The sequence below is a fragment of the Chiloscyllium plagiosum genome, unplaced genomic scaffold, assembly GCF_037043375.1.
Source record: "Chiloscyllium plagiosum isolate Xiang-an unplaced genomic scaffold, Cpla_swu_hap1 HiC_scaffold_26, whole genome shotgun sequence".
Lineage (NCBI taxonomy): Eukaryota > Metazoa > Chordata > Chondrichthyes > Orectolobiformes > Hemiscylliidae > Chiloscyllium > Chiloscyllium plagiosum.
The window spans coordinates 16004367-16032106 of record NW_028270164.1 but is presented as its reverse complement, the minus strand read 5'-3'; the positions used below and the strand labels follow the sequence as shown (position 1 = coordinate 16032106).

Here is a 27740-nt window from a genome sequence, read left to right as displayed (position 1 = left end):
ATTTTTGTTGGAAGATTTGTAAAAGCCACAGTTGGAGAATTTAATCTCACAATTTGTCTCAAAGAAAGTGCTTGCTGCTTTACATTGAGGGAAAACATTCATTTTACCCAGAAGTAAGCTAGAAAATGCCATCTTGTCTGAAGAAGTTGGGAAGACTGTAGAAGACATTTATCACCTCCAGTTTGATCATTTAAAAGGCAGGATATCCCTGAAATGGCAGAAGAACTCGATAAACTCTACAGAAAGAAACAATTAGAAAACTCTGAAATATTAAATGACCATAGAACAGCCAGTAATATCATGTAAAGTCTTATTGAAGAATTCAGTACAGCATTTAAAAAATTAACAAATTTAAAATATAGGGTGACAAGAAAATATAACATAGCAAAGTACATAACATAGCAAGCTCTACAATTATTCAATATAAAACAACATTGGGTGAAAATAAGAATACAAACTTAAACAACAGTAGATTTTAAACTGTATTGAAATACAACAGATTTAAAATATCTTTCTAGTTATAAGCTGAGGGTTGGTTAGTTTTGATGGCTGAATGGCTGGTTGGCCATGCAGAGTAAGGCCAACCGTGTGAGCTCCATTCTGTTGAGGTTACCATGAAAGACTCTTTTTCTTAAGCTCTGCCCTCACTTGAAGTGAGGTGATCCTCAGGTTAAACTATCACCAGCCATCTCACTCTAAATGATTAATCAGCACATTGAAATACTTCCCAATACCTTCACGATTAGAGAAGGAGTATACAGATCTCAAGATTGGACGTCATGGAGGCGATAGACCTTAATATTTCAAAATCATATTCTATGTTTAGCCTTAGCACAGATTTTCAGCAAAGGAGGAGATTGCACTTGCAAGGATCTAAACACAGTAAGGCAATCTCCTTTTGAAAAGATATCAGTGGGGAATTGGCATTTCCAATGATCCAGGAGTCTAGAACTTATTTATGTCAATGGACATCAACCTAAATCTAAGCTTGCTATCCAGATCACGATCATACCAGACTGGTTATTATGGCTGATGAAGCAGAAGACTATCACAACACCTTTGGCACAGACAGATTAACTGTCAGAACCACAGAAATTCTACAAATGATATTGCAACGCAAGGAGAGTATGACAGTTAAAAACATGAACACAGTTCACAATCTACACTCCTCACCTTTGAGTCAGAATGCAGGCTTAGTGCAGAGGTAAACCATTGTCCATCAGAGAATTGACCTACAGATCAGAACCAGGGTCAGTTGCCCTTAAACAAAGTGACCTAAGACTCATCCAAGTCTGAAGAAAGTGCATTCTGGAAAAAAGGTGAACTCTTCAGATCACTTGTATTTATGCTCAGAGACTTGGGACGGGGCAGGAGGGTAATCATATAGTGGCACATGTGATCTATTTATGTTTATGGTGTAAAATGTGAAGGAAGCTGAAAGAAACATTGATTTTCAAATCATTTGGGTGTCATTGAGAAGTATGGCTTTCATCTGAAGCCATGGCAGTTTGACTCATCGTGGAAGATTTAACATTATTGCTAAGCAGGAGAGTATTCCACCTGAATGCCAGGAAAACAGAAATTGCTAAACAGTTGGTGAAATAGGCAAGGGGGAAATTGAGGGTGCTGAAACAGATACATTTAATATGGAGTAGCAGAGATCAAAAGTGGAATTCCAATGTAGAATAAAAGTGGAAAGAGAATTCTGAAGGGAGAAGAGAGAGGATGACCAGAAGACATAAAAATAAATCAGGTAGGAATTTAAAAACAGAGAGAATTCCAGGAACAGAAAGAGAAGCTAAACTTAAGATGAAGCAATTTGAGGTGTGGAGAGAAAAGCCCAATGTGCCCATGAGATTGCCTATAGTGCAGAATGAGGCCATGCAACCTATTGCGTCTGCACTGACCCTCTGAAGAGCATTCCACACAGACCCAGCTCATCCCTGTAACCCTTTACTATGGTTAACCCACACAGCCCACACATCCTTGGATACAGTGGGGCAACTTAGCATGGCCGATCCAACAAGATCTTTGGACTGTGGAAGGAAACCAGCGCAACTACTGGAGACTTCCCTAGACACAGGGAGAACATACAAACTCCGCACAGACAGTCACCCAAAGCTGGACTTGAACCTAGGGTCCTGGTGCTGTGAGACAGCAATGCTAACCACCGTGCGATTAACAATATCTCTGGTTAGGAAACCACCCTAAATTCAGACTTAAGCACTGAAGTATTTGGATTCACCCATTTCATTCAAGACTTCATGAAGGAGAGATGGATGCCTTAATTATTTCTTTCGAACAGCACAGCAGTTAACATGGCCGATCTAACACAATGCACACTTCTGTGGGAGATTAGACTGACAGGAACAACTCACAAGGTTTCCACATCAAAGATTGTGCTGCAAAAGGTGCTATTTTAAGTGAATATTGGTTCGTGCTAAAACATACTGGTAACTTTTACCTGAGGAAATGGTCTGACCAGGCACCTTTGGAATTCCTAGTTAGCTGAGGAGCAGGGATTAGCAGGGGACAAGCAGGCAGCCATTCCAGATGACAGTTATGAGCTAACATATCCTCAGGCAGACCAGGGTCTGGAAACATTTGTAGATCAGGTATATTGGAAAAGTAAGTACTGTTGAGAAATAGTGGAGAAGGAAGGGAAGCCAGGCAGAGAAAACACATTGTCTCCACCATTAAAAGAAGGGACCCAGCCAAGTGACAGGTGGGAAACCATTTAAAGTGTTTTCAGTGGAGGAAGTCAGGCAATGTAAAATAAAATTCTTGGGTCAGGCATCCCACAGAAACGTAAGCTGTAAGACCAATGCCTGTATTATTAAAGGTGACCAGTAGCTCCTCAGGTGTGACTGTTAATCAGGTTAACTGTGTTGTGTCAGAATCATAGTCACAGGGATATACAGCACAGAAATACATCCTTCGGTCCAACTCGTTCATGTCAAACAGATTTTCTAAATTAATCTAACCCCATTTGCCAGCATTTAGACTATATCCCTCTTCTCCCTTCCTGCTCATATACCCATCCAGATGTCTTTTAAATGTTGTAAATGTACCAGCTTCCACCACCTCCTCCAACAGTTCATTCCATGCATGCACCACCCCCCTGCGTGAAAATGTTGTACCTTAGCTCTATTTTAAATCTTTCCTCTCTAATGTTAAATCCATACTCTCTAGTTTTGGACTTCCCTAACCTGGGGAAAATACCTTGGCTCTTCACCCTATCCAGGCTCCTTATGATTTTGTAAACTTCAATAAAATCACCTCTCAGCCTCTGACACTTCAAGGAAAAAAATGCCCCAGCCTATTCTACTTCTCTCTACACTGAAATCCTCCAACCCCTGCAACATCTTTGTCAATCTTTTCTGAATTCTTGGAGTGATTTAAAACTGACACTTTGAGACTTAGGGCACAGTTATTACAGATTTCATTTAAGCATATGTTGAAGATGCACTTAGTTAAATGTCTATCAAGATCTCTCCTTCAAACACAACAACTTACATGTGCTGCATGAGAGTTATATCAGACTCAAAATATTAACTCTGCTTCTCTCTGCACAGATGCTGTCAGACTTGCTGACTTTTTCTAGCATTTTCTATGATTGTTTCAGTTATTCAGCATCTGCAGTATTTTATTATGATCATTAATATTTTTACTTTTCACATTTCTTTACAATGTTTTGATACTTCACTTGTCATTGACTATCTTAATTCCTACACCATGTATTCCTATCAATAAAGAAAACTATGCCAGTTCTGTAGATGGCCCTGTCATGTTCTCACTAACATTGTGAAGCATTGTGATAGTGTGCTGGAAATCAAGCCTCATTATTGCCAGAGTCAGTACAAAAGTAAAAAGATTTAATCAAACTACTCAATGTTCTCAATTGTCTTACAGATTAATGCAGGTTAAAAGAAAAACGCTCATCAGGTTAATGCACTGGTAACGATACTGTGGCTTGAAGAGGTGTACTTTGTCCTGGTTTCTTTTAGAAAGAGATTGGGGGACAGGGGATGAGCAGTCAATGAGAAGAAAAACAACCTGTGAATCCTTGTGTTTTTTTTAAAATTTGAACAATAGAAGCATCCTGAGTGGGTGTGGTCGAGCTCCCACTGAACCAGTGATTTTAGATTTAACTTTCAGCCATAAGCAAGGATTCCCTGCTCACTACTGGGGTTGCATGTGAGACAACCTGTATTCTGAATTTGTCTTTTGCCAAAGGTGTGTTTATGGGATGTTGTTATCGCGGAATAGTTAATTAATACTAGTTTTTCTATCCAGTGTTCTGTTAAGTTTTCTCATAGAGTTAAATTATTTTAATGCCTTCTTTCTTTTGTTGGATTCTAATTATTGTGTTTGAATAAATTGTGTTTTGCTTAATGTTTAACTAATCAAATTGCATCAATAACAGAGCACTTCACATTTACCTTTAAAATAAGAAAAAGTTTCTGTCTTGACTACCTTCTTAATATATTTGGAGGGGGTCTGGTCTGGTCCATGGAATACTGAACAAAATAACTACTATTTCTTGTGAACAAATGGTTTTTGACCAATAACAAAAATAACATGCAAATTACTAACTTATAACATCCTATAATTTACTCTACTCTTTGTAAGAAAAGAAAAGCACACATACAAATAGATGCACAAAGAAACAAGACTAAGCACAAAAATTACAGGAGGGAAAGGAACAAAAAATATTCGGGCAGCACGGTGGCTCAGTGGTTAGCACTGCTGCCTCACAGCACCAGGGTCCCAGGTCTGTGTGGAGTTTGCACATTCTCCCTGAGTCTGCGTGGGTTTCCTCCAGGTGCTCGTTTCCTCCCACAGTCCAAAGATGTGCAGGTCATATGAATTGGCCATGCTAAATTGCCCGTAGTGTTAGGTGAAGGGGTAAATGTAGGGATGCGCTTCGGCGGGTCGGTGTGGACTTGTTGGGTCGAAGGGCCTGTTTCCTCACAGTAAGTAATCTAATCTAATCTAATCTAATCTAAATTGCCCATAGTGTTAGGTGCATTAGTCAGAGGGAAATGGGTCTGGTTGGGTTACTCTTCAGAGAGTCAGTGTGGACCCGTTGGGCCAAAGGGCCTGTTTCCACACCGTAGGGAATCTAATCTAATCAGCGAAGCACAGTTCTAGCATGAGTCCAGATTACAAGTGTTGATGCAATGTTTCCCTTCAGTGCCCTTCCAACCTCTTTATTTCTTTGAGGAGGACCTGAGGACGTGAATATTCCAATTCTCAACTTTTCACACATAGGGTAAGGTTTCACCTTTCCAGAATTTCTGAAGAAAGGAATTGGAAGGTCACTGAAGGAAAACTTCCAATTCCTTTCTTCTTTCAGAAGGGGATTTGCAGAGAGAGAGAGCACGCAAGAGAGAGAGCAAGAGAGAGTATTCAGCTGCTTGGAATGTTCTTTTATTTTTCAACTCACAGAGGTGGGAGGTGGGATGTTGACTCCTTCATAGCCTGTTTGCTTCTGCTGTATTGTCCAAAAGCAACACTGTAGCCACTCACCCAGAATCCAGTCAAGAAGTTTTACTGAGCGGAGTACTCCTGAACATGCACAAATAGTCCTGGTTCCAAAACCAATCAGAAATCTGTCACTGGGCAAAACTGTCCCTGGACACATACCCATGGGGCAGAGGTGTTCAACATTCTCCCCCATTGCTTGAATAAGAGCACCTTGTAGGTAGAACACACAATGAATTCCAGTAATTTGTTTATTCCAAAGAACTGCAGCACCTTCTTCTACAGTCTGTTGATTTAGAGCATCTTCTTTTCCTATTTTTAAGTCCGCAATCCTAAATCAAAGTAGTCTTGACAGCTGTAATTGCTGTGGCTCTACATTGCCCCTCTCTGCTTTCTGACCAGGAAAGGTGTTATTCATCCTTGTGAGTGGTTTTATATTTAAAAACATTGAATCTTACGCAGGTTCCCAGAGGAATAGAAACTTATTCTGCCATTGATACAATATTGGCTTTCTTTCTCATCACGGTCTAAGAAGGTGTTCAATGCTAGATGTGTCCAGTCACAGCTATTCATGTGCATTCAAATATCAATCTTGGTTACTTGCCTGACTTCAGCAGGCAGGAGTTTGTGTTCAAAAGAGTGGTGATGACTGACTGGTTTAGAGACTGGTATGCAGTGAGCTTGTTATTGGATTAATTGAAGGATTTTCTGCTTGTAATAAGTTAAACTCCAGAGTGCTGATAAAAGGACTCAAGGGAAAGAATATAAAGGTGACACTGGTAATAGAGACTGGTGACACTGGTAATAACTTCTTATGGGCTTCTATATCTCTTTACATCTTTCATCTTCCTTTTGAACTGGAAACTACCTTTATCACTTGCTTATGTTTATGTTTGACATTGCATCTTCATTATCTTCTCTCAAGATTGTCATATAATAAGATTGCTCTTCCTTTACCTCGAGGAAACCTCATAATCAGTTCATACAGTACAGGCAAGATACACACAATTTAATTGGGAAGCCTTGCTCTAAATTTAAGACTTTGTTGCAGTCAACTGGTAGACATTGTACAGACAGGATGAAAACAGAAAGTTCTGGAGAATCTTCGCAGGCCGGGCCAGATCTGTGGAGGGAGATACAAAGTTAGTGTTTTGAGTCCAATCTGAATATTGTTCAGATGCAGCGCTGAGTCACCACACTTGGTTGTGAGAACATAGACACAAAAGTCTTGCTCCAGGCATAACAAGAACATTTCAAGGATAAAATACCACATGATTGCCCAAGAGATTGCACACAGGATTTTTAAAAGTTAATCTAACCTTGAAGATTTCAAGGTTTTAGATTATAAGGCCATTTGGCCCAACACGTCCACACTGACCTTCCGAAGAGTAACCCACCCAGACCCATTCCCCTATCCTGTATTTACCCCTGACTAATGCACCTAACACTGTGGGCAATTTAGCATGGCCAATCTACCTTACCTGCACATCTTTGGACTGTGGGAGAAAACTGGAGCACCAAGTGGAAACGCACACAGACACAGAGAGAATGTGCAAATCTCACACAGACAGTCGTCCGAGGCAGGAATCAAACCCGGGTCCCTGGTGCTGTGAGGCGGGAATGCTAACCACTGAGCCACTGTGTCATCCCAAACTGCTAGAATAGGCTAAACCAGGTGCACTGTTTCATTAGTCTATTCTCTTATTACATTTTGTATCACCACTCCAGTGAAAGTCTAATAATGTAACTCGGGGAAAACAACTTTGGTAACATGCAGGATGTATACATCACCTCACATCAAAGAAGCTTTAAGAACGGGTTCTCTGCCTACGCAATACTCTGAACTATTTCTGTGCCATTGTTAAGTCAGTGCATGCAACAGATATGCATTGAAGCAAGACATAGTATGTTAAATATTATACATTGCAAAAGGTAGCAACAGGTTATCAAGCAAGCTAACATCTGATAGCCACCTGTGAATGCAATCACTCAACCTGAATATAAGCATACAGATGATAAGTGCTGATGTGAAGTTTTCCTTCAGTGACCTTCCAATCCCTTTATTACTGTGAGGAGAACCTGAGTTTATGAATATTCCAATTCTCAACTTTTCGCACAATGTTCGAGGTTTCACTTTTCAAGAGCATCTGAAGGTGGTTTTTCCTTTCTTACGTTCAGATTCAGAAGGGAATTTGCAGAGAGAGAGAGAGAGAGAGAGTATTCAGCTGCTTTGAATGCTCATTTATTTCTTGACTCACAGGCGTGGGAGTGGGTGAGGGATGTTTTCTCCTTCTGCTGTATTCTACCACAGGAGTGAGACCAATCAGCCCCTTTAGCTTGCTCCGCCACGCATTGGCTGGTCTGACTATGCCCACAACTCCATATTCCCACCTACCAGGGTCACCTTTGACTTCTTTGTTAGTTAAGAATCTGTCCACTCTTGCCTTAAAAGTATTCAATAAAAGTATCCTGCCTCTACCACTCCCCTTTGAAAACAGTTCAAAAGACTCATGAGCTAGTGAGAGAAAAAGTCCCTATTCATCTCCATTCTAAATTAGATTAGATTCCCTACAGTGTGGAAACAGGCCCTTCGGCCCAACAAGTCCACACCAACCCTCTGAAGAGTAACCCACCAAGACCTATTTCCCTCTGATTAATACACTGAACACTATGGGCAATTTGGTATGGCCAATTCACCTGACCTGCACATCTTTGGACTGTGAGAGGAAACCAGAGCATCCGGAGGAAACCCATGCAGACACGGGGAGAATGTGCAAACTCCACACAGACAGTCACTCAAGGCTGGAATTGAACCTGGGACCCTGGTGCTGTGAGGCAGCAGTGCTAACCACTGAACCACCCTTATTTTCAAGCCTATCCCAGAGATCGATTCTTCCAAAAGGGGAGTCAACTTTTCAGCATCCAACATATCACCTGCACTTAGGATCCTGCTGGGCCAGCACAGTGGCTCAGTGGCTAGCACTATTGCCTCACAACCAGACACATGGGCTCAATTCCAGCCTTGGGCAACTCTCTGTGGAGTTTGCACACTCTACTTATGTCTGTGTGGGTTTCCTCCCCCAGTCCAAAGATGAGATTAGGTGGATTGGCTGTGTTAAATTGCCCTTGGTGTGCAGGCAAGGTGGGTTTGGGTGGGATGCTCTTTGGAGGGTTAATGGTGACTCGATGGGCTGAATGGCCTGCTTCTGCACTGTGATAGATTCCATGCTTCACTGAGATCACCTCCCATTCTTCAAAACTGTAATGGATACAGGCTCAGCCTACTCAATGCTTTCTCACAAGATAACACCCCACCTTCCAAGTATCAGTGAAGTGAAGCTACTTTGTACTGTTTCAAACATATTGCCATCCTTTCTTAAAGAAGGAGACCAAAACTGTACACAGTACTCCAGAAGGAGCCTCACCAGCACCCCATACAACTGTAGCAAACCAACCCTTGTTTTATATTCCATTCCCTTACGTTAAATGACATTATTCCAATTGCCTTCCAAATTATCTACTGTGACTTTGTGTTGAACATCAGGAGATAGAAGAAATATTACATGAATATTTCACATCAGCTTTTACTTTGGGGAAATAAATGTTAATGTTTGAAAACAGTTCACATTACAGAGGAGGATGTGCTGGAGGTCTTAAGAAACATAAAGGTGGATAAATCTCCAGGACCTGATCAAGCGGATCTCAGGTGATAAATTAGGGAGGAAATTGAGGAGCCTCCAGCATAAACATTTCTATCGTCTATAACCACGAGTGAGCTGGTGGATGACTGGAGGGTGGTTAATGTTGTGCTTTTATTTAAGAAAGGTTGTAAGGAGAAGCTTGGGAATTATTGAGTTGCAAGTCTGACATTGGTAGTGGATAAGTTGATGGAGGAGATTCTGAAAGATAGGATTCACATGCATTTGGAGAGGTACAGACTGATTAGAGATAGTCAGCATGGTTTTGCGTGAGGGAAATCGTGTCTCACAAATTTGATTGAGTTTGGACTTTGGAAAGCCTTTAATAAGGTAGATTAATTAGTAAAGTTAGATCCGAGTGGGATTCCGAGTGAGCTTGCCAACTGGATACAACATATTAGCTCCTTCCCATTGGAAAGATGTTGTGAAACTTGAAAGGGTTCAGAAAATATTTACAAGGATGTTGCCTGGGTTGGAGGATTTGAGCTATAGGGAGAGGCTGAACAGGCTGGGGCTGTTTTTCCCTGGAGCTTCAGAGGCTGAGGAGTGACCTTATAGAGGTTTACAAAATCATGAGGGGCATGGATAGGATAAGTAGTGTGGGGGGGGGTCCAGAACTAGAGGGCATAGGTTTAGGGTGAGAGGGGACAGATATAAAAGAGACCTATGGGGCAGCTTTTTCTCACAGAGGGTGGTACGTGTATGGAATGAGCTGCCAGAGGAAGTGGTGGAGGCTGGTACAATTGCAACATTTAAAAGGCATCTGGATGGGTATATGAATAGGAAGAGTTTGGAGGGATATGGGCCGGGTGCTGGCAGGTGGGACTAGATTGGGTTGGGATATCTGGTCGGCATGGACAGGTTGGACAGAAGGATCTGTTTCCATGCTGTACATCTCTATGACTCTATGACTCTTTACGGTAGGAGACAGAGGGTAGTTGTGGAGGGTTTGTTTTGGACTGGAGGCCTGTGACTGGTGGTGTTCCATAGGGATCAATAGTGGGACCACTTTTGCTTGTCATTTATGTATAAGATTTTGATGAGAATATAGAAGGCACGGTTAATAAGTTAATAAGTTTGCGGATGACAATAAGGTTGGTAGTATTGTGGCTAGTGAAGAAGGTTACCTAAGATTGCCAAGAGATATTGAACAATGAGTCAATGAGCTGAGGAGTGGCAGATGGAGTTTAATTTGGATAAATATGACTGCATTTTGGTAAAACAAGTAAGGGCAAAACTTATACAATTAATGGCAGGGCCCTGGGTAGTATGAAGAACAGAGAGACTTCAGATGCATAATTCTTTGAAATTTATGTCACAGGTAGTGGAGGGTTTGAGTTATAAAAATAGTCTGGATTGGCTGGGACGTTTTTCACTGGAGTGTCAGAGGCTGAGGAGTGGCCTTATCGAGGTTTATGAAGTCATGAGTACATAGATCAGATGAATAGCAAAGGTCTTTTCCCTAAGGTGGGAGGAGTTCAAAACTAGGGGCATAATGTTAAGGTGAGAGGAGAAAGATTTAAAAAGGACATGAGGGGCAATGTTTTTACACAGAGTGTGGTTAGTGTGTGGAGTGTGCTGCCAGAGGAAGGGGTGGATGCAGGTGCAGTCACAATGTTTAAAAAACATCTGGATAAGCTGGATAGGAACGGTTGGGAGGGATGTGGGCCAAACACAGGTAGGTGGGACTAGTTTAGTTTGGGAAAATGGTTGGCATGGACTGGTTGTCCCAAATGGTCTGTTTCCATACTATATGACTCTATGACCGTGTCCCAACATATATGATTCAGGTACTGGGACACTCAATTCCCTCAATACTGCAGAGATCTGCAATTTCTCTCTTTTTGAAATATATGCTGCTTCTCTATTCTCCAATACTCAGCAGACGAGTTCACATTTTCCCTCATTATTATCTACCGCCAATGTTTTGACTGCATACTTAACCTGTTTATATTCCTTTCCTGACTCTTTTTCTCCTCGTTGCAGCTTACCTTCCTAGTTGCCTGTAGATCTATATCATCAGCTAGTTTCGCACCCTTCCATTTCGTTGTTCCATCCACTTCGTTGATATGGATTGTAAATAACTAAGGGCTAAACTACAATTCCTGATACACAACATGCATCGAATCTTGCCAACGGGAAAAGTGACAAATTTCTTCCCACCATTTGCCTCCTATTCACCAACCAATCTTTACCCGTGCTTATATATTAGCCCTTTATACCACACTTACTCATTTTGTGTGGTAACATTTGATGTAGCACCTTGTTAAATGCCTTTTGCAAATCTAGGTACAATAAGCCACTGGATATCCTTTATTGAAGTTGGCTGTTACTTCCTAAAAGAACAAATAATTAGACAGACATGATTTTGCTTTCACAAAGCCATGTTGACCCCGAAAGCATTCAGAAGTTCCAAGTGCTCTGAAACAACCAGCTTGATAATAAACTCCTGCTTATTCTTTATGACAGATGTTAAGCTAATTGGCCTGTAGTATTCTGCTTTCAATTTCCTTCCTTTCACAAATAGAACACAAATAGAACAAATATTCATTTTGTTTTCCGACCTGATTGGACCTTGCCAGGATCTAGGAAATTTTGGAAAATTGAAACAATCTATCTACCATGTTAGGCCCTTTTGCAGTGGCCAGAGATACAACATTACTCAGAATCAAGTGAATAATAAACAGAAGTAGAATTTCATGTTTTTTGTTTGTAGGTTGGATCATGCTGAAATTGATTGCAATACAACAGGTGAAATCAGTGAACTGATAAGTACCGACAATGTTTTTAAATATGCATTGTTACAACACACTTGGGATAATTCGCTGATGCTCAAATCTCACTGCTTCCCAGATCAGCACAAAAGATAATGATTTAATCAAAACACACAGAGTCCTCCTTCTGATTGACTGTTGGAATCAAGTTAACAGAAATACTGAGCAGTTTCCTGCACATAACAAGGACTACAATTTGTTACTCTAAGCTCAAGTAAATAGCTTTGAACTATCAACATATGGTGCTACTGGTTAAAACTCTAATCCTCTTTTAAAACCCTACACATACATACAAAACAAAAATCTGACGGAAAAAAAGACTAGTTCACAGTTCTATTAAGTTTTGCTTGCCAATGTCTTCTTGCTTTTGATCTCCTTTCTCTGGAATCTTGTACTTATCCACAAGAGGCACAGGGTGATTGGTATACCAATTACAAAGTCTCTCAGCCACTGGTTAAAGGTGAGAGCTTATAGCAACTGGTGGAAAAAAAATAATTGGCTTTCTTTAAGTTTTGGGCATTTTTGCTACCGGGGAGACATGACTAGATTACTTACAGTGTGGAAACAGGCCCTTCGGCCCAACAAGTCCACACCGACCCGCCGAAGCGCAACCCACCCATACCCCTACCTTTACCCCTTTAACCTATCACTACGGGCAATTTAGCATGGCCAATTCACCTGACCCGCACATCTTTGGACTGTGGGAGGAAACCGGAGCACCCGGAGGAAACCCACGCAGACACGGGGAGAATGTGCAAACTCCACACAGTCAGTCGCCTGAGTCGGGAATTGAACCCGGGTCTACAGGCGCTGTGAGGCAGCAGTGCTAACCACTGGGCCACCGTGCCGCCCATGACCTGCCCTTATAGAAATTCAAAGACTCCTTCCTGCCTTGTTCACACGCACAAGCTGTTCAGCTGTCCAGAAACCAATTAGAGAGTTGTCATCTAGCTGATGACTGTTCATAATTGCACAAACTAATCAGCTATTTGCTGCTAGCCAAATCACAGTCTGCACTTTATGTATACTATCCCAATGATATTGTATAACAAACATGGACAGCACACACTGGCCTTGCCAGTGACACATAAATCTAAAGAATATGTTAAAAGAACATCACGTCTGTTTTGGTGGTTTTGACAGAGGAGATGAATATTCAGTACAATATTCAGTGAATCACGACTCATTATGGACTAAGTTTGGTTGAACAGGCAAAAGCTCCATATTTGAATGTGGCATTTTATCTGTAGGCTCAAGGTTATGTATTAAAGACCAGGATCAGCCTTGCAGTTGAAGTTATCAATTGAACCTCTCAGTTAAAGTGAATAAAACTGACAACCCCAGGAAATTCCGCATCAGAAATGTTTCACCTTCTGCAGTGATTAACAAGCTAATTGTTATAAGTAGCTATTAAAACAGTTAATTTATCTTCAGATGAACTTGTGAAATTAAAATTTTCCAGCTTTGATGCAACTGTCTTTGCTTTGATTTGAAATATATTTATGGTTACATTATCAGTGATAACACAGTAATTGTACAATATTTAATAGTTTTGTTGATAATCCAAATATTCCCTGTTGGTTATCAATTGAGTGAAAGAATGGCCTTTCTAAGAGAGATTAAATTTGAGATAAAACAGTCATGAGTTAAATATTATTTACTTCATATATTGTGTTGGAGGCCTCGTGACAATGGAAAGGTTTGATTACAGTCAGTATAAATGTTGCTGCTCAGACACAACACTTCAGATTCTGACGAGTCTCTGAACCAACCAACTGGCAACATGAAGTGGCTACTAGTCGCCCTCGCTTGTATCCAGCTCTCGGAATGTGTGATCAGGTCAGAAATTGTCACACGACGAGAGAGAACGGATAATCTGACAGTGAGGAAGAATAAGACATGACAAAATTTATAACTTTTGTTTTTTCTTGGCAGAATGCCTTTGATTAAGGGCAAATCTGCCCGTGATGTTCTCCAGGAGAAAGGGCTGCTGGAAGAATTCCTGATGAAACATCCATATGATCTCTGCTCAAAATATCAAGTGCCCTACTGCACCCAATCTCTGGATACAACGGAACCAATGATTAACTACCTGGATGTAAGTCATTTTTTAAACAAAGACAAAAACCTACATCTTAAATCTGTTGCACCTTCTGACGTTTGAAGAGCTTGTTGTGAGACAACCTTAATATTTGAGAGGATAAAGTGTGTTTTTTCTAACAATATGCTGTAAGTCTTTAACCTGTTGTTATATACAGTACAGGACTATTGGGGTTCAGATGTTTCAGAATGGGTGGTTGCTGGATGTTCTATGTCACTTGAAGAAATGTTGATTGATAAGCGAAAGTTGACAGGGATCTGTAAAACAAAGTCTTTTTAATGAGGTAGCAACACGAAGTTGATCAGGTTTTGAAGTGGTCTTGGTGTGTGAACTCCCCAAACTCATTTGATAAAGTGTTATACAGTTGCCTCGGTGAGTGCTGTTCCAACTACACTCAAGGAGCTTAATAATATGCAGGACAAAGCAGCCCATTTGATTGGCACTACAACCATAAACATTAAGTCCTTCCAGCACCAATGCAGAGCGGTGTGTACCATCTCATAGCACGAACCCACGAACACTGGCATCTAGAAGAATAAATGCTGTATATTCATGGAACCTCACCATCTGGAAGGCATATGCTTCTCCAGGGATTCGTATTAGCACATTTTAATTAATGAAAGCGCTGGTAAATTTCAAAACGTGCAGGTGAGAGAAAATGTGAAAGTATGGTGAACTGTGACAAAGTTAGTAGCTGACACCACAAAGACCGAGACAAATTACAGGGTGAGGAAAAAATGTAGTAGATGAAATTTAGTGCAGAGAACAGTGAAGTGATACATTTTGAAAGGACACAGAGAGACAAAGTTACATAAAGGGCACAATTCAAAAGAGGAGTGTATATCTGCACAAATTGTTGAAGTTAGCAGGGCAGGTTGGTTAATGAGGCATTTGGGAACATGAGCGTCATAAACATTGGTAAAGATCATGAAAGCAAGAAAGTAGTAATCTATCATTTAAAACGCACTGATTCAGCCTGAATGGGAGTATTGTGCCCAAGTCTAAGCACCACAATTCAGGAACGATATGAAAGCAACAAAGAAGATACAGAAAAGATTTATGTGAACTGTTCTAGGGGCAAGCAACCTCATTAACATGGAAAGATTGAAGAGTTTGGGCTTGTCCTGCTTAAAGTGAAGGAGAAAGTGAAGACTGCAGATGTTGGAGATCAGAGTCACTAAGTGTGACTCTGGAAAAGCGCAGCAGGTCAGGCAGCATCCGAAGAGCAAGAGAGTCGACATTTCGAGCATAAGGTCTTCATCAGGAATGTTTTTCCAGCGCCACACTTTTTGACTGCTTAAAGAGAAGACTAAAAATAGATTTAAAGGAGGCTTTCAAAATCATGAGAGAGCAGGGTAAAGTAGACAGATAGGAAGCTTCCTATTGACCAAAGGTCAAGAACCAGTGGACACTGAATTAAGACTTCTAGCAAAAAGAACAAATGGGGGCCTGAGGAAACATATTTCTTGTACAGTGTTTGGCAGGAGTTTACAGTGCACGGATTAACAGGGTGGATGAGATAAATTCAATTGCAGCTTTCAAAAGGAAACAGGGTAATGATCTGAATAGGGAATGTATACAAGGTTACAAGAATAAGATAGGGGGTGTAGGAGGAGTGGGCTGCTCTTGCAGGGAGCCAGCAGGTCATGACTGGTCATGCTGTAACCATTCTCTGATTGTGACTGCTGCTCAGAACATGAATTCTATCAAACTGATGGAAGTTTCTGATTCAATGTAAGAACTTACTGATGATTTCTGTTGGACCTGCTGACTTGGTGTTTCCTCTCCATTGGTCAATATTTCTGGATACCCTTAATGAGCTTGGCTTGTGTTGTTGGCTGGCCTATTAACAATGCTGGCATCTATGTTAGTACCGCTAGATTGGAGTTACCATAGGAATTCAGAAGAGCAAATAATCATGTGATTTCAGAAGGTGCACACTTTCTGAAAGGTGCAGTATATAATGACCCCAATAACATGTGTTGCTCAGCTATATTTCCAGTTGATAAGTTGTGGTCTTCTCGTTCTTGCTGACAGTTGTCATACTATGGAGCAATCAGCATTGGGAATCCACCACAGAGTTTCACCGTCATCTTTGACACTGGCTCATCCAACCTCTGGGTCCCTTCAGTTTACTGCTCTGAACAGTCATGCAGTGAGTAAATGTTTTCATCCGTTTAAACGTGTTTCCATTTGTGATTTTTTGTTTCTTTTAAAATTCAGTCCTGTGATGAAGATTGAAAAAGAATAATATATTTCTACAATAGTTAAAGTTGAACATTGTCCTCAGATGATTGGATGAAACAGGGGAACTTTTCTTGGCTATCTTTCTTGGGAGAAATTTTTTACAGAGGTTCAATTTCTTAGTGGTTTAACAATGATGCTGTACTTTCCTCGAGAATTGAGATGAATCATGAGATGAATTTACAGAAAAATACTTATCATTGGTATGAAGTAGTTTCCAGCTTGCATTCCTTGGTTGGATGTTTTGTGGCACAGTATTGCTCAGATGATATACCTTTCGGCCTTGGTTTTGACTTACTCAGGAATGCTGGCTCCACTTGAGACTGGTAACATGGCAACACAAGCTGTTTCTCAGCCTGAAAAGCCTCCCAGTATGCCTGAGGGCAACTGTAAAACAACAGTACAATGACAGTGCATTCTTCACAACACTGTGTGTTAGAGACACAGAGGAATCGGGTCATTATTGCCCTGTGTTCTAGAGACACAGAGGAATATAGATCATTACTGCACAGAAGAGGATTGTTCAATTTATTGAATCCATGTTGGTCTCTGCAGAACAATCCATACAGGGACATGCACCATTCTGTTACTGTAGCACGCTGCTTGGTTTGCTTCAAATGCCTAAACAATTTCCTTTCAAAATCATTGGCTATGATTATTTCCACCATACTCATTGGTAACAAGCACCAGGTCATTACTATTTGCTGTGCAAAAATAACTCCTTCCATTTGATAAAAATCTACAAGGTTGCTGAACTAAACTGTCACAGTGCAATAATCTTTTACACTTGCATTAAATTTTCCATGAAGGCCTCCCTGGGTCAGCAAGAAGTATTTCCCTTTGCAAATGTGCACATGGACACATATACACAACCACTTGTCCAACTCAAAACTTCCCCTCATACACGAAGACACAGTATCTTTCAGGATTTCTGAGCCTCCTCACAATTTCAGGATCTCCCTTCAAAGAAAAAGCAACCAGGCAAACACATATCAGGGTAAAGGAATGCTTGTAAAAACATAAACATTTTTAAAATGTAACATAATAGATTATTTTTAGCACAAATCTTTCTTCCTACATTAGACTAAATGTTCAAATATTTCTTATTAATTTCATTACATGTCTGGTCCATTACAGCAATGCATCACAGATTCAATCCCAGTGCATCTTCAACATATCATTCCAACAACCAGGGTGTATCTATCCAGTATGGTACCGGCGCCATGAATGGAATATTGGGATATGACACTGTCAGAGTAAGTCAATTGTAAACTGCATCAAATGATGTAACATTGATCATTTTAGTTTAATGACAAAAGCAAGTTCAGTAAAATAGATTGTCTCACATGCAATTCTAACAGCAGAAAGAGAACTCCAACTTTTAGCTGCAACAAACAGAGAGGGAGAGAAATATAGCAGCTTTCCCAACCCCAACAGCTACGGAAAGCTAACCTAAAAAACTTCGTTCAATGGGAGCTTGATCCCACTCATTCAGGGTGCTTCTATTGTTCCAACTGTAAAAACAACATCCCAAGGCCTCACAAGCTATTTATTGGCTTGAAGCAGACTGATTGGTACCTCTGTCTCAACCTCTCTTCATAAAAAGACAACCAGGACAAAATATGCCTCTTAAGGTCATATCATCATCACAGTTTGCTGAGAGTCTTAACAGTCCCCACTCCTGTCCACGCAGCCTGAAGAATCTTGTAAATGTTGAACAAATGCAGGCTCCTCATACATTTGAAGAGCATAAATCTCCTCCTCGTTCCTTTTCTGAAATGTATCCATGCTCCAGGGTTGTGTGAAAAAAATTTAATTGTCCCTCTATCTCATTTGTTCTCAGCATTGTCTTTAAGAGGATTGAGAAACCTATTTGCTAAGTGTGAGCAATTTATGGGGAATGTATAATTCACAAGATAATGCTTTGCTGAGTTCCTCAGGTGTTCTCACTTGACCATATCTTTCTAGATTTCAAACATCAATATCCGCAATCAAGAATTTGGTCTCAGCACTAGTGAACCCGGTGGCTTCTTTTCCTACGTGAAGTTTGATGGAATTCTGGGCATGGGCTACCCATCTCTTGCAGCATCAGGAGCGACAACTGTATTTGAGAACTTAATGTCTCAGCATCTGGTGGATGAGCCTCTCTTTTCTGTCTACCTGACCAGGTTAATACGCCTCACCTGTTTTTCTTACCGTGGTATATTTCGCTGAATATTGGGACACCTGGTCGGCATGGACGGGTCAGACCGAAGGATCTGTTTCTATGCTGTACATCTCTATGACTCTATAACTGCATGTTTTTCTTTCATAGGAACATAGGGCAGATGTAGTACATTCAGACCCTTGACAGTTTCAAAGCAAAAAGTTAATCTTGAGTTGTGAAAGCTCTTGTCTCTGTGTCAGAACATCATGGACTCAAATTCAATGTAAAACTTAGTACATTGTGACAGTCAATACTTAAGTATGTTATTGTTTTCCATACCTGGAAGACTGCAACAACATTTGCTTTGGACATAGCACAGCAAATGTTCGCCACAGCATTCAATTTTTTTGCTGTTTGCTCATACTTTTCTTTTGACTGCTCCCTGTGTGCATATCATTAAGCCTGGGTACAGTCACATAGAGAGAGAAAAGGGGTGAACTAAGTCAGGTTGTTACACCAATGACTTTAGAAACTTTGGAAATAAAGCTTACCTTGCGCACTTCAAAACTCAAGTACCATTTCTGTATATCTTAAAAGGATAAAACATAATAATGAGACTAAAATATAGAAAATTCAGGTGGGGCTTGACAGGGGTAAAACTGTCATCTCTTTTCCAGAGGCTGTGCAGTTTAGAACATGTGAATGGTCGACTGGGAAGATGGATATTAATGGCATGGGATTTGTTGATAGTGATAACAAGCAATAATTCATGCTAATTTGCATCTCACCACTCCTTAATGAGAGTGTCATTTCCCCAAATGCTGTCAGAAAATCCAATGCGGTTTTCCTAAAACTGAGGGAGTCTCACTAGATTTCTTTTGTCCTTCTCCTAGATTTTTCACCAAGGCCCATGTTGTTCAGGGCTGTATGTACTTCAGTCAGTAATTTCTCAATGCAAACAAATAATATTCAAATGGATAGTATCTGTGGCTGTATTGCAATCAATTTATTTTTGAAGCTCATTTGGTATTCAGTGATTTAGGTACAATATCTAGTGGGTATTAATAAATCTCTAAACCAGAAATAGGTTGATGCTAATGATGTTATTTCTTCACCTCTCAGCATGTTTATGATTCTCCTGTGTTTTACAGACAGGACGGTGCATCTGGAAGTGAAATTGTGTTTGGTGGAATTGACTCAAGTCACTACACAGGTCAAATTCACTGGGTTCCCGTCACTCGTGAGGCCTACTGGCAAATCCTCATTGACCGGTAAGGGATTACCCCCATCCACAACTAGGATCGATACTTTGCACTGAAATCCTCGAGAGTGATTCTACCAAATGGTATTGAAATTTATAAACTAAAAGACAAAGAACAATAAAATAATTGACTTGTTTTTAAGTTACAAAATCAACCTTTGTGGTGGATATAATGAATATCTCATCCAACTAAGAAACTCAAGTTGGTTTTAATTGTTCAACTGGCCTAATTAGTCTTTTTTTGGCTAACTGTTCATTCATTTCTCTCCCTCAGGGTGACAATCAATGGGCAGGTTGTGGCCTGCAGTGGAGGTTGTCCAGCCATTGTTGACACTGGCACTTCTCTCCTTGTTGGTCCCAGCACACCCATCAACACCATTCAGCAGTACATTGGAGCAACTCCAGATTACTATGGCCAGGTAGAGATGGCATTTACAATATTGATCATGGCATAGTACTACCAAGATGTGCGCATCACAAATTCATTCATCATGCAGCCTGTAGCTGATCATTTGAGTTTTCGCAAAGTGAAAATAGTTGATTTGTAAAAATGACGCAAAATCCTGCATATAATTTGCTCTGGAGAGATCCCCTCAGCCTTTTGAGGGAGGTCGGGAAAGGGGGCGGACAGTACTACAGGCGCAGGGTTACATTAAATTAATTTTAACAAATATGAGGCCACTGTCACTGCAGCAGAAATATTGGGAAATGCATCAGTATTTCAAAAAAAGATGAAAGTGAAGGCTCTTTACATGCTTAAACTTATTTATTCAGACAAAGTATTGTGCTGAAATAAGGCACTGTGTTAGAAGAACAAGGTGTATGGAGAGAAAGCAGGTGTGGAATCCTGAAATTGCACGATGAGCCATGCTCATATTGAATGATGCTACAGGCTTGAAGGGCCGAATGGCCTTGTACTGCACCTATTTTCTATGTTTCCATGCTTCTAAGAAAAAAGTGCTTAATATATAACCCACATAACACCTTAAGATCAAGATAATTACAAATATTTAGAAATACTTTAGTGTTGTGATGCAAATTGGAAATTAATTACATCTTGGGGACCACTGCTGCATAAACATTTTCTATTAGCCTTCTGGTATATTCCAATTTCTGGTATATTCTGGTATGTTTAGTCATTATTAATTTAAGTTACTGTGCCACAAATTCTAAGTTGTATATTTCTACACCTACACAGTGACTGAATACTGTCTCTGTTTCCTTGCAGGACACCATAAACTGTAACAATCTGTACAACATGCCCAATGTGGTCTTCACAATCAATGGAGTCGACTTCCCCCTTCCTCCACAAGCCTACACTTTGCAGGTATGCTTTTGGACAGCATTATTGTGCTAGAATACATTTATAATTTCAAAATGTTTATGGAATATACTTTTGGGGATAAATGTACAAGACTAATAATAGCTAAAGGTGATGATGATATGAGCCAGTGTTAACTGTGCTTGTTTTCCTTACAGAGCACTTACAACAACCAAAGAAGCTGCATGAGTGGATTTGGTGTTACTGGTGGAAGCCTCTGGATTCTGGGAGATATTTTCATTGGGGAATATTATTCCATTTTCGACGTGGGGAACAACCGTGTGGGCTTGGCTAAAGCTGCTTAATTCCTTCGTTTACATTCTCATTAAAAACACACCCTGATTGGTATTTCTGGGCTGACGTGCAGTGATCACATCGTTCTCCAGCACTGCAGTTGTCACATGGCTTCACAGTAAATTCTTCATCTTTTGAATGACTACGAATAAAGATATACCATTGGCAATAGGCTGGGGACTGTGCTCAGCAGTGCTCCACATTAACTTACAACAAATGAATGTGAATAAATCCCTTGTCAGGGTGGGTTTTTAAAGAAACAGACTAAGGACACTGGATCTGGATTTGAAATGAGAACATAGAGACAGTCTCACTATTCCCACACTTTGATTGTGTAGCACTTTTATTTGGTTCTTTCTTGGTTCTGACACTCGCTGTGATAAACTCTTGGAGCTGTGATACTCTCCAGAGATGTGCATGTTTCTGTTGAAGGTGGATGTTGTCTGCAGCGAAATCTGAGTTGGTGTAAATGTGATCCTAACACCACACAGCTGCCTGCTCTATTCTCTGGAATCTTGTCATTACAATAGCTTCTAAAACTATATAATATAATAAAATCATGAAATGCAATTTTCCAATTTTCAGTCTTTTATTCCTTATATGTCTCTGTGAGTGGAAGCCTGATTTATTTCACATTTAAATTGTTCCATAGAATTATTGATTTATTTCACTGTTTATCAAATACAGGTAGAGATTTGTAGAACACATGAGTATTAATTAATATTCTCATAAAGTTTGATAAGATCTGATGAAATCCGGTTTTAACTCTATTTGTGCCTTAAAATAATTTTACTATAAGTTCCAGTTGATTCATGATGTGGATATACTTTCCAATTCAAATTGAGTATTAATGAACTCTGGTTAAGTTAGTCTAAGATGGCCATCAATGTCAGGTCAGCAGTGTCTTGTGCCCTGAACGAAGGTTAGCAACATAAATTTGCTGAGGTCTAGATGTAGATTTCTTGTTTTTTCAATGTTAGTTTCAACTTGAGATTCCGTATTGAGAATCTGTGACCTCCAAAGATACGGGAGAAAAGTGGCAGATAGATCAGCCAATCGGATTGGAGAAATGATAGCAATGCAGTCCTGCAGCGAATTAACTTACACAAATACAGCTGACATTTAAATCAATACCAAGAACACAAAATACAAATCTGGATATGCTCATTCTGCTGAGGAAGAATCATAAATATCAGAATGAAAATTTTAATACGATTTTATTAAAAATCTGCCACTTTTCTTGTGCTCTTCTCTGGAAATAATACTCCATGCTTACAAAATGTGGTTTTCAGTGCGAACGATGTCAGTTAACAAAAAGAAAAGAAATAGAAACAGGACTAGGCTGTTCAGCCTCCCTCACCTGCACTCCCATTCATGACTGATCTGTTTGTGGCCTCAACAACTCGTTCCTGCCTGTTCAATCATAACCATCGCCTTGAATATATTAAATGATCCAGGTTCCATTGGTCTGTGAGGTAGAGAAATCCAAAGATAAATGAGTCTTCAACTGAATAAATTCCTCTTCTCCTCCATTTTAATTGGGGATCGCTTATTCTGAAACTGTGTCTCTTAGTTTTAGACTCCAACACAAACATAAGCATCCTGTCATTAGAACATAGAACATAGAACATAGAAGAATACAGCGCAGTACAGGCCCTTTGGCCCTCGATGTTGCGCCGATCCAAGCCCACCTAACCTATACTAACCCACTATCCTCCATATACCTATCCAATGCCCGCTTAAATGCCCATAAAGAGGGAGAGTCCACCACTGCTACTGGCAGGGCATTCCATGAACTTACGACTCGCTGAGTGAAGAACCTACCCCTAACTTCAGTCCTATATCTACCCCCCCTTAATTTAAATCTATGCCCCCTTGTAATACCCGACTCCATACGCGGGAAAAGGTTCACACTGTCAACCCTATCTAACCCCCTAATCATCTTGTACACCTCAATCAAGTCACCCCTAAACCTTCTTTTCTCTAATGAAAACAGCCCCAAGTGTCTCAGTCTTTCCTCATACGATCTTCCTTCCATACCAGGCAACATCCTGGTAAACCTCCTCTGCACCCGTTCCAGTGCCTCCACATCCTTCCTATAGTATGGCGACCAAAACTGCACACAATATTCCAGATGCGGCCGCACCAGAGTCTTATACAACTGCATCATGACCTCAGGACTCCGGAACTCAATTCCTCTACCAATAAAAGCCAGTACGCCATATGCCTTCCTCACCGCACTATTTACCTGGGTGGCAACTTTCAGAGATCTGTGTACATGGACACCAAGATCCCTCTGCTCATCCACACTACCAAGTATCCGACCATTAGCCCAGTACCCCATCTTTTTGTTATTCTTAACAAACATTCCCAGCTGTTTGTCAAGCCCCTTATAAGTAACAATGAAATCACCTCTCATTCTTCTAAATTCAAACTCACAATCTTTCCTCTTAAGATAATCCTTCGTACAGGAATAAATCTAGTGAGCCTTATTTTAACTGCCCCCAATATGAATACATATCCCTATAGTGTTGTGCAATGAGGCAGACTTGATAACAGAGCTTAAGGTGAAGGAACCCTTAGGGGGCAATAATCATAATATGATTGAATTTACACTACAATTTGAGAGGGAGAAGATGGAATCAGAGGTAATGGTATTACAGCTCAATAAAGGCAACTACAGAGGTGTGAGGGAGGAGCTGGATAGAATTGAGTGGGAGAGAAACGTAGCAGGAAAGACAGTGGAACAGCAATGACAGGAGTATCTGGGAGTAATTCAGGAGACATGGCAGAGATTTATCCCAAGGCAAAGGAAGCATGGTACAGGGAGGATGAGGCAACCATTGTTGTCTAGAGAAGTCAGGGATAGCATAAAAGAAAATGGAAACACATATACAGAGGAACCTCGATTATCTGCATTCAATCATCCGAATATTGGATTATCCGGCAAGATAGCAAGGTCCCGATGCTCAGCTAAACTATGCTATCCAGCATGCAATTAACCAGAATTTGATTAACCAAATGAAATACTCCCCGCCATGGATAACCATGCTTCCTCTGTAATGTGGCGAAGAGCAGTGGGAAACCAGAGGATTGGGATGTTTACAAAGACCAATAGAGGGCAACAAAAAAGAAATAAGAGGAAGAAGATTAATATGAGGTAGGCTAGTCAATAACATAAAGGAAGACTGTAAGAGCTTCTTTAGATATACGAAGGGCAAAAGAGAGACAAATGCGGACATTGGGCCGCTGGAAAATGGCATGGAGAGAAAATAGGGGGTGCAAGGACTTGGCTGAGGAACTGAATAATTATTTCACATCAGTCTTCACAGTGGAAGACACAAGTAATAACCCAAAAAATTCAAGAGAGTACGGGAGCAGAGCTGAGTATGGTGGCCATCACCAAGGAGAATGTGCCAGAAAAACTGAATGGCCTGAAAGTGAATAAATCACTTGGATTACACCCAGGAATTCTAAGGGAGATAGCTGAAGAGATGGTGGGGGCGTTAGTGGTGATCTTGCAGGAATTGTTAGAATCAGGAAGTGTCCCAGAGGACTAGAAAATCGCTTACGTGACTCCCTTGTTAAAAAAGGAAGTAAGGCAAAAGACGGAATATTACAGACTGATTAGCCTAACCTCGGTCATGGACGGTCCTGGAATCCATTGAGAAGGATGAGATTTTTGAATACTTGGAAGGGTACAGTAAAATAGGGCAAAGTTAGTATGGTTTCATCATGGAGAGGTCATGCCTGATAAATCTTTAGAATTATTTGAGGAAGCAATGAGGGGGTTAGACCAAAGAGAGCCAATGGATGCTATCTAATGGACTTCAAGAAGGCCTTTGACAAGGTGACACACAGTGTCACACTGAGTACGATAAGGGCCCATGGTGTCAGAGGCAAGGTGCTCGCATGGATAGAAACTAGGCTGCCTGGCAGAAAGCAGAGAGTGGGGGTAAAAGGGTCCTTCTCAGGATGGCAGCCAGTGACACATAGTGTTCCGCAAGGCTCAGTGTTGGGACCATAACTTTTCACTTTATACATTAATGATCTGGATGAAGGAACTGATAGCATTCTGACTAAGTTTGCAGACAATGCAAAAATAGGTAGAGGGACACGTAGCATAGAGGACGTGGTGAGGCTGCAGGAGGATTTGGACAGGTTACGAGAATGGATAAAAAAGTGGAAGATGGAGTACAACGTGGGAAAGTGAGAGGTCATGCACTTTGGTAGGAAGAATAGAGGCATGGACTATTTTCTAAATGGAAAGAAAATTCAGAAGTCTGAAATGCAAAGATACTTTCTTCATAGAACAAAAACAAAAGAGTTATGAACTGATTCGACTGGTCTCTGATTAGCCCAGCGTAGCACACACTCAAAAAAGACAAAAAAAAATGTTGGGAAAAGAAATGGCTTTACGTCAATAGCATTCAAAGCAATACAATTACTGATCAGGAATATACTGCAAAGATGTTAAACAGACAATTTTTCAGACTTTCACATACATTTTTAGTAATGGAAGATCACATTTATCTGCTATTATCAAAGCATCATTAGAACTTACTTCTTATCCAATATAAAATGTAAGAAAGAAAAGCATAACAGGTCAGTGTAACCTGGATATTCAGAGGTGACATTTTAACCTCATGGCACAAACGTTTCCTACCAACCTGGAGCTGTGTTATCTTCGAAGAAAAGCAAACATTGAAATGGGAATTTGGGTAGTCATTGTAACACGTTTGGCCAGGTGGATCTCAGTGAGCATGAGTTCTCTGATTTGGGCTGTTAATCTGGGCCAATCAGGGAACGCTGGTTGACAGATATAAATAAGTATCGTTAGGGCCCGGGTGTCCTTGGAGAAGGAGCACGTGGTGTCGACCAACACCCTGGAGTTGTTTAGGGAGAGGTGGGCGCTGCAGGGAATGGAGTGCATTATTTCCCCCTCCAACTCTATTTTGATTTAGTCCCTACCCTCCCCTTCACTGTTTGATCACACAGCACTGCCCTTTGATGTGAAGGGCAGTGTTTGTCACTGGCCACCCGGGTGTTTTCCTATCTTCCTGGTGGTGGAATTTGAATAAAGATTCGTGCACTTTGTGTCTTTCACTGTGTCTCATACCTGCACACACACACAATGGGTGCTGGGGATAAAATAAGCACTACGCACTTAGGCGGTACTGTGGGGGTTAAAGTATATAAAAAAAGAAAAAAAAGAAAAAAAAAGAAAAAAAGAAGAAAAAAAGAAAAAAAAAGTATCGTTAGGGCCCGGGTGTCCTTGGAGAAGGAGCACGTGGTGTCGACGAATACCCTGGAGTTGTTTAGGGAGAGGTGGGCGCCGCAGGGAATGGAGTGCATTATTTCCCCCTCCAACTCTATTTTGATTTAGTCCCTACCCTCCCCTTCACTGTTTTGATCACACAGCACTGCCCTTTGATGTGAAGGGCAGTGTTTGTCACTGGCCACCCGGGTGTTTTCCTATCTTCCTGGTGGTGGAATTTGAATAAAGATTCGTGCACTTTGTGTCTTTCACTGTGTCTCATACCTGCACACACACACCATGGGTGCTGGGGAAAAAATAAGCACTACCGCACTTAGGTGGTAGTGTGGGGGTTAAATTAAAAAAAAATAAACAAGAATGTTTCCCTGCCCTCCCCTTTGATGTGAAGGGCACTGCTTGTCACTGGCCACTCGGGTGTTTTCCTATCTTCCTGGTGGTGGAAACTGAATAAAGATTCGTGCACCTTGTGAAAAAAAATAAAAAATAAATAAATAAGTATCATTAGAGTCCGGGTGCCCTTGGAGAAGGAGCACGCGGTTTCCACCAACACCCTGGGGTTGTTCAGGGAGAGGTGTGCGCCGCAGGGAGTGGAGTGCATTATTTCCCCCTCCAACTCTATTTTGATTTAGTCCCTACCCTTCATTGTTTTGATCACACAGCACTGCCCTTTGATGTGAAGGGCAGTGTTTGTCACTGGCCACCCGGGTGTTTTCCTATCTTCCTGGTGGTGGAAATTGAATAAAGATTGGTGCACTTTGTGTCTCTCACTGTGTCTCACACCTGCACACACACACCATGGGTGCTGGGGAAAAAATAAGCACTACTGCGCTTAGGTGGTAGTGTGGGGGGGTTAAATTACAAAAAAAGAAAAAAAAATTAAATAAATAAGTGTCTCAGAAATTCTCCTCACTCTAGGGACTGGCTCTGAGTTGGCTGGTCAGAGTCCATGCACTGTGCGCATGCAAATAAAGGGAGGCTCGCTGATGGGATATTGGCCTCTATGAAGTTATTTCAGAACTCAAAAAAGTAAACACCGGAAAAGTACACTTTAAGGCAGTCAGGAACTCATAATAATCATAACTTAGATTCCAGGGTTCCTACTTTATATACAAAATCATCTCCACTTTATCCATAAA

The 27740-nt window shown here is 40.8% G+C and overlaps 1 protein-coding gene across 1 annotated transcript; it reads left to right on the top strand.

Annotated features, from left to right (window-relative positions):
• The first annotated feature begins 13670 nt into the window (after window positions 1–13670).
• On the top strand, window positions 13671–21896 carry LOC122563104 (pepsin A-like). The gene is made up of 9 exons (XM_043716534.2): window positions 13671–13798; window positions 13895–14057; window positions 16098–16215; window positions 17442–17560; window positions 18273–18472; window positions 19602–19721; window positions 19986–20130; window positions 20940–21038; window positions 21191–21896. The coding sequence occupies exons 1-9, from the start codon at window positions 13680–13682 to the stop codon at window positions 21335–21337; spliced, it is 1230 nt and encodes a 409-aa protein (XP_043572469.2). The 5' UTR covers window positions 13671–13679; the 3' UTR covers window positions 21338–21896.
• The last annotated feature ends 5844 nt before the right edge of the window (window positions 21897–27740 follow it).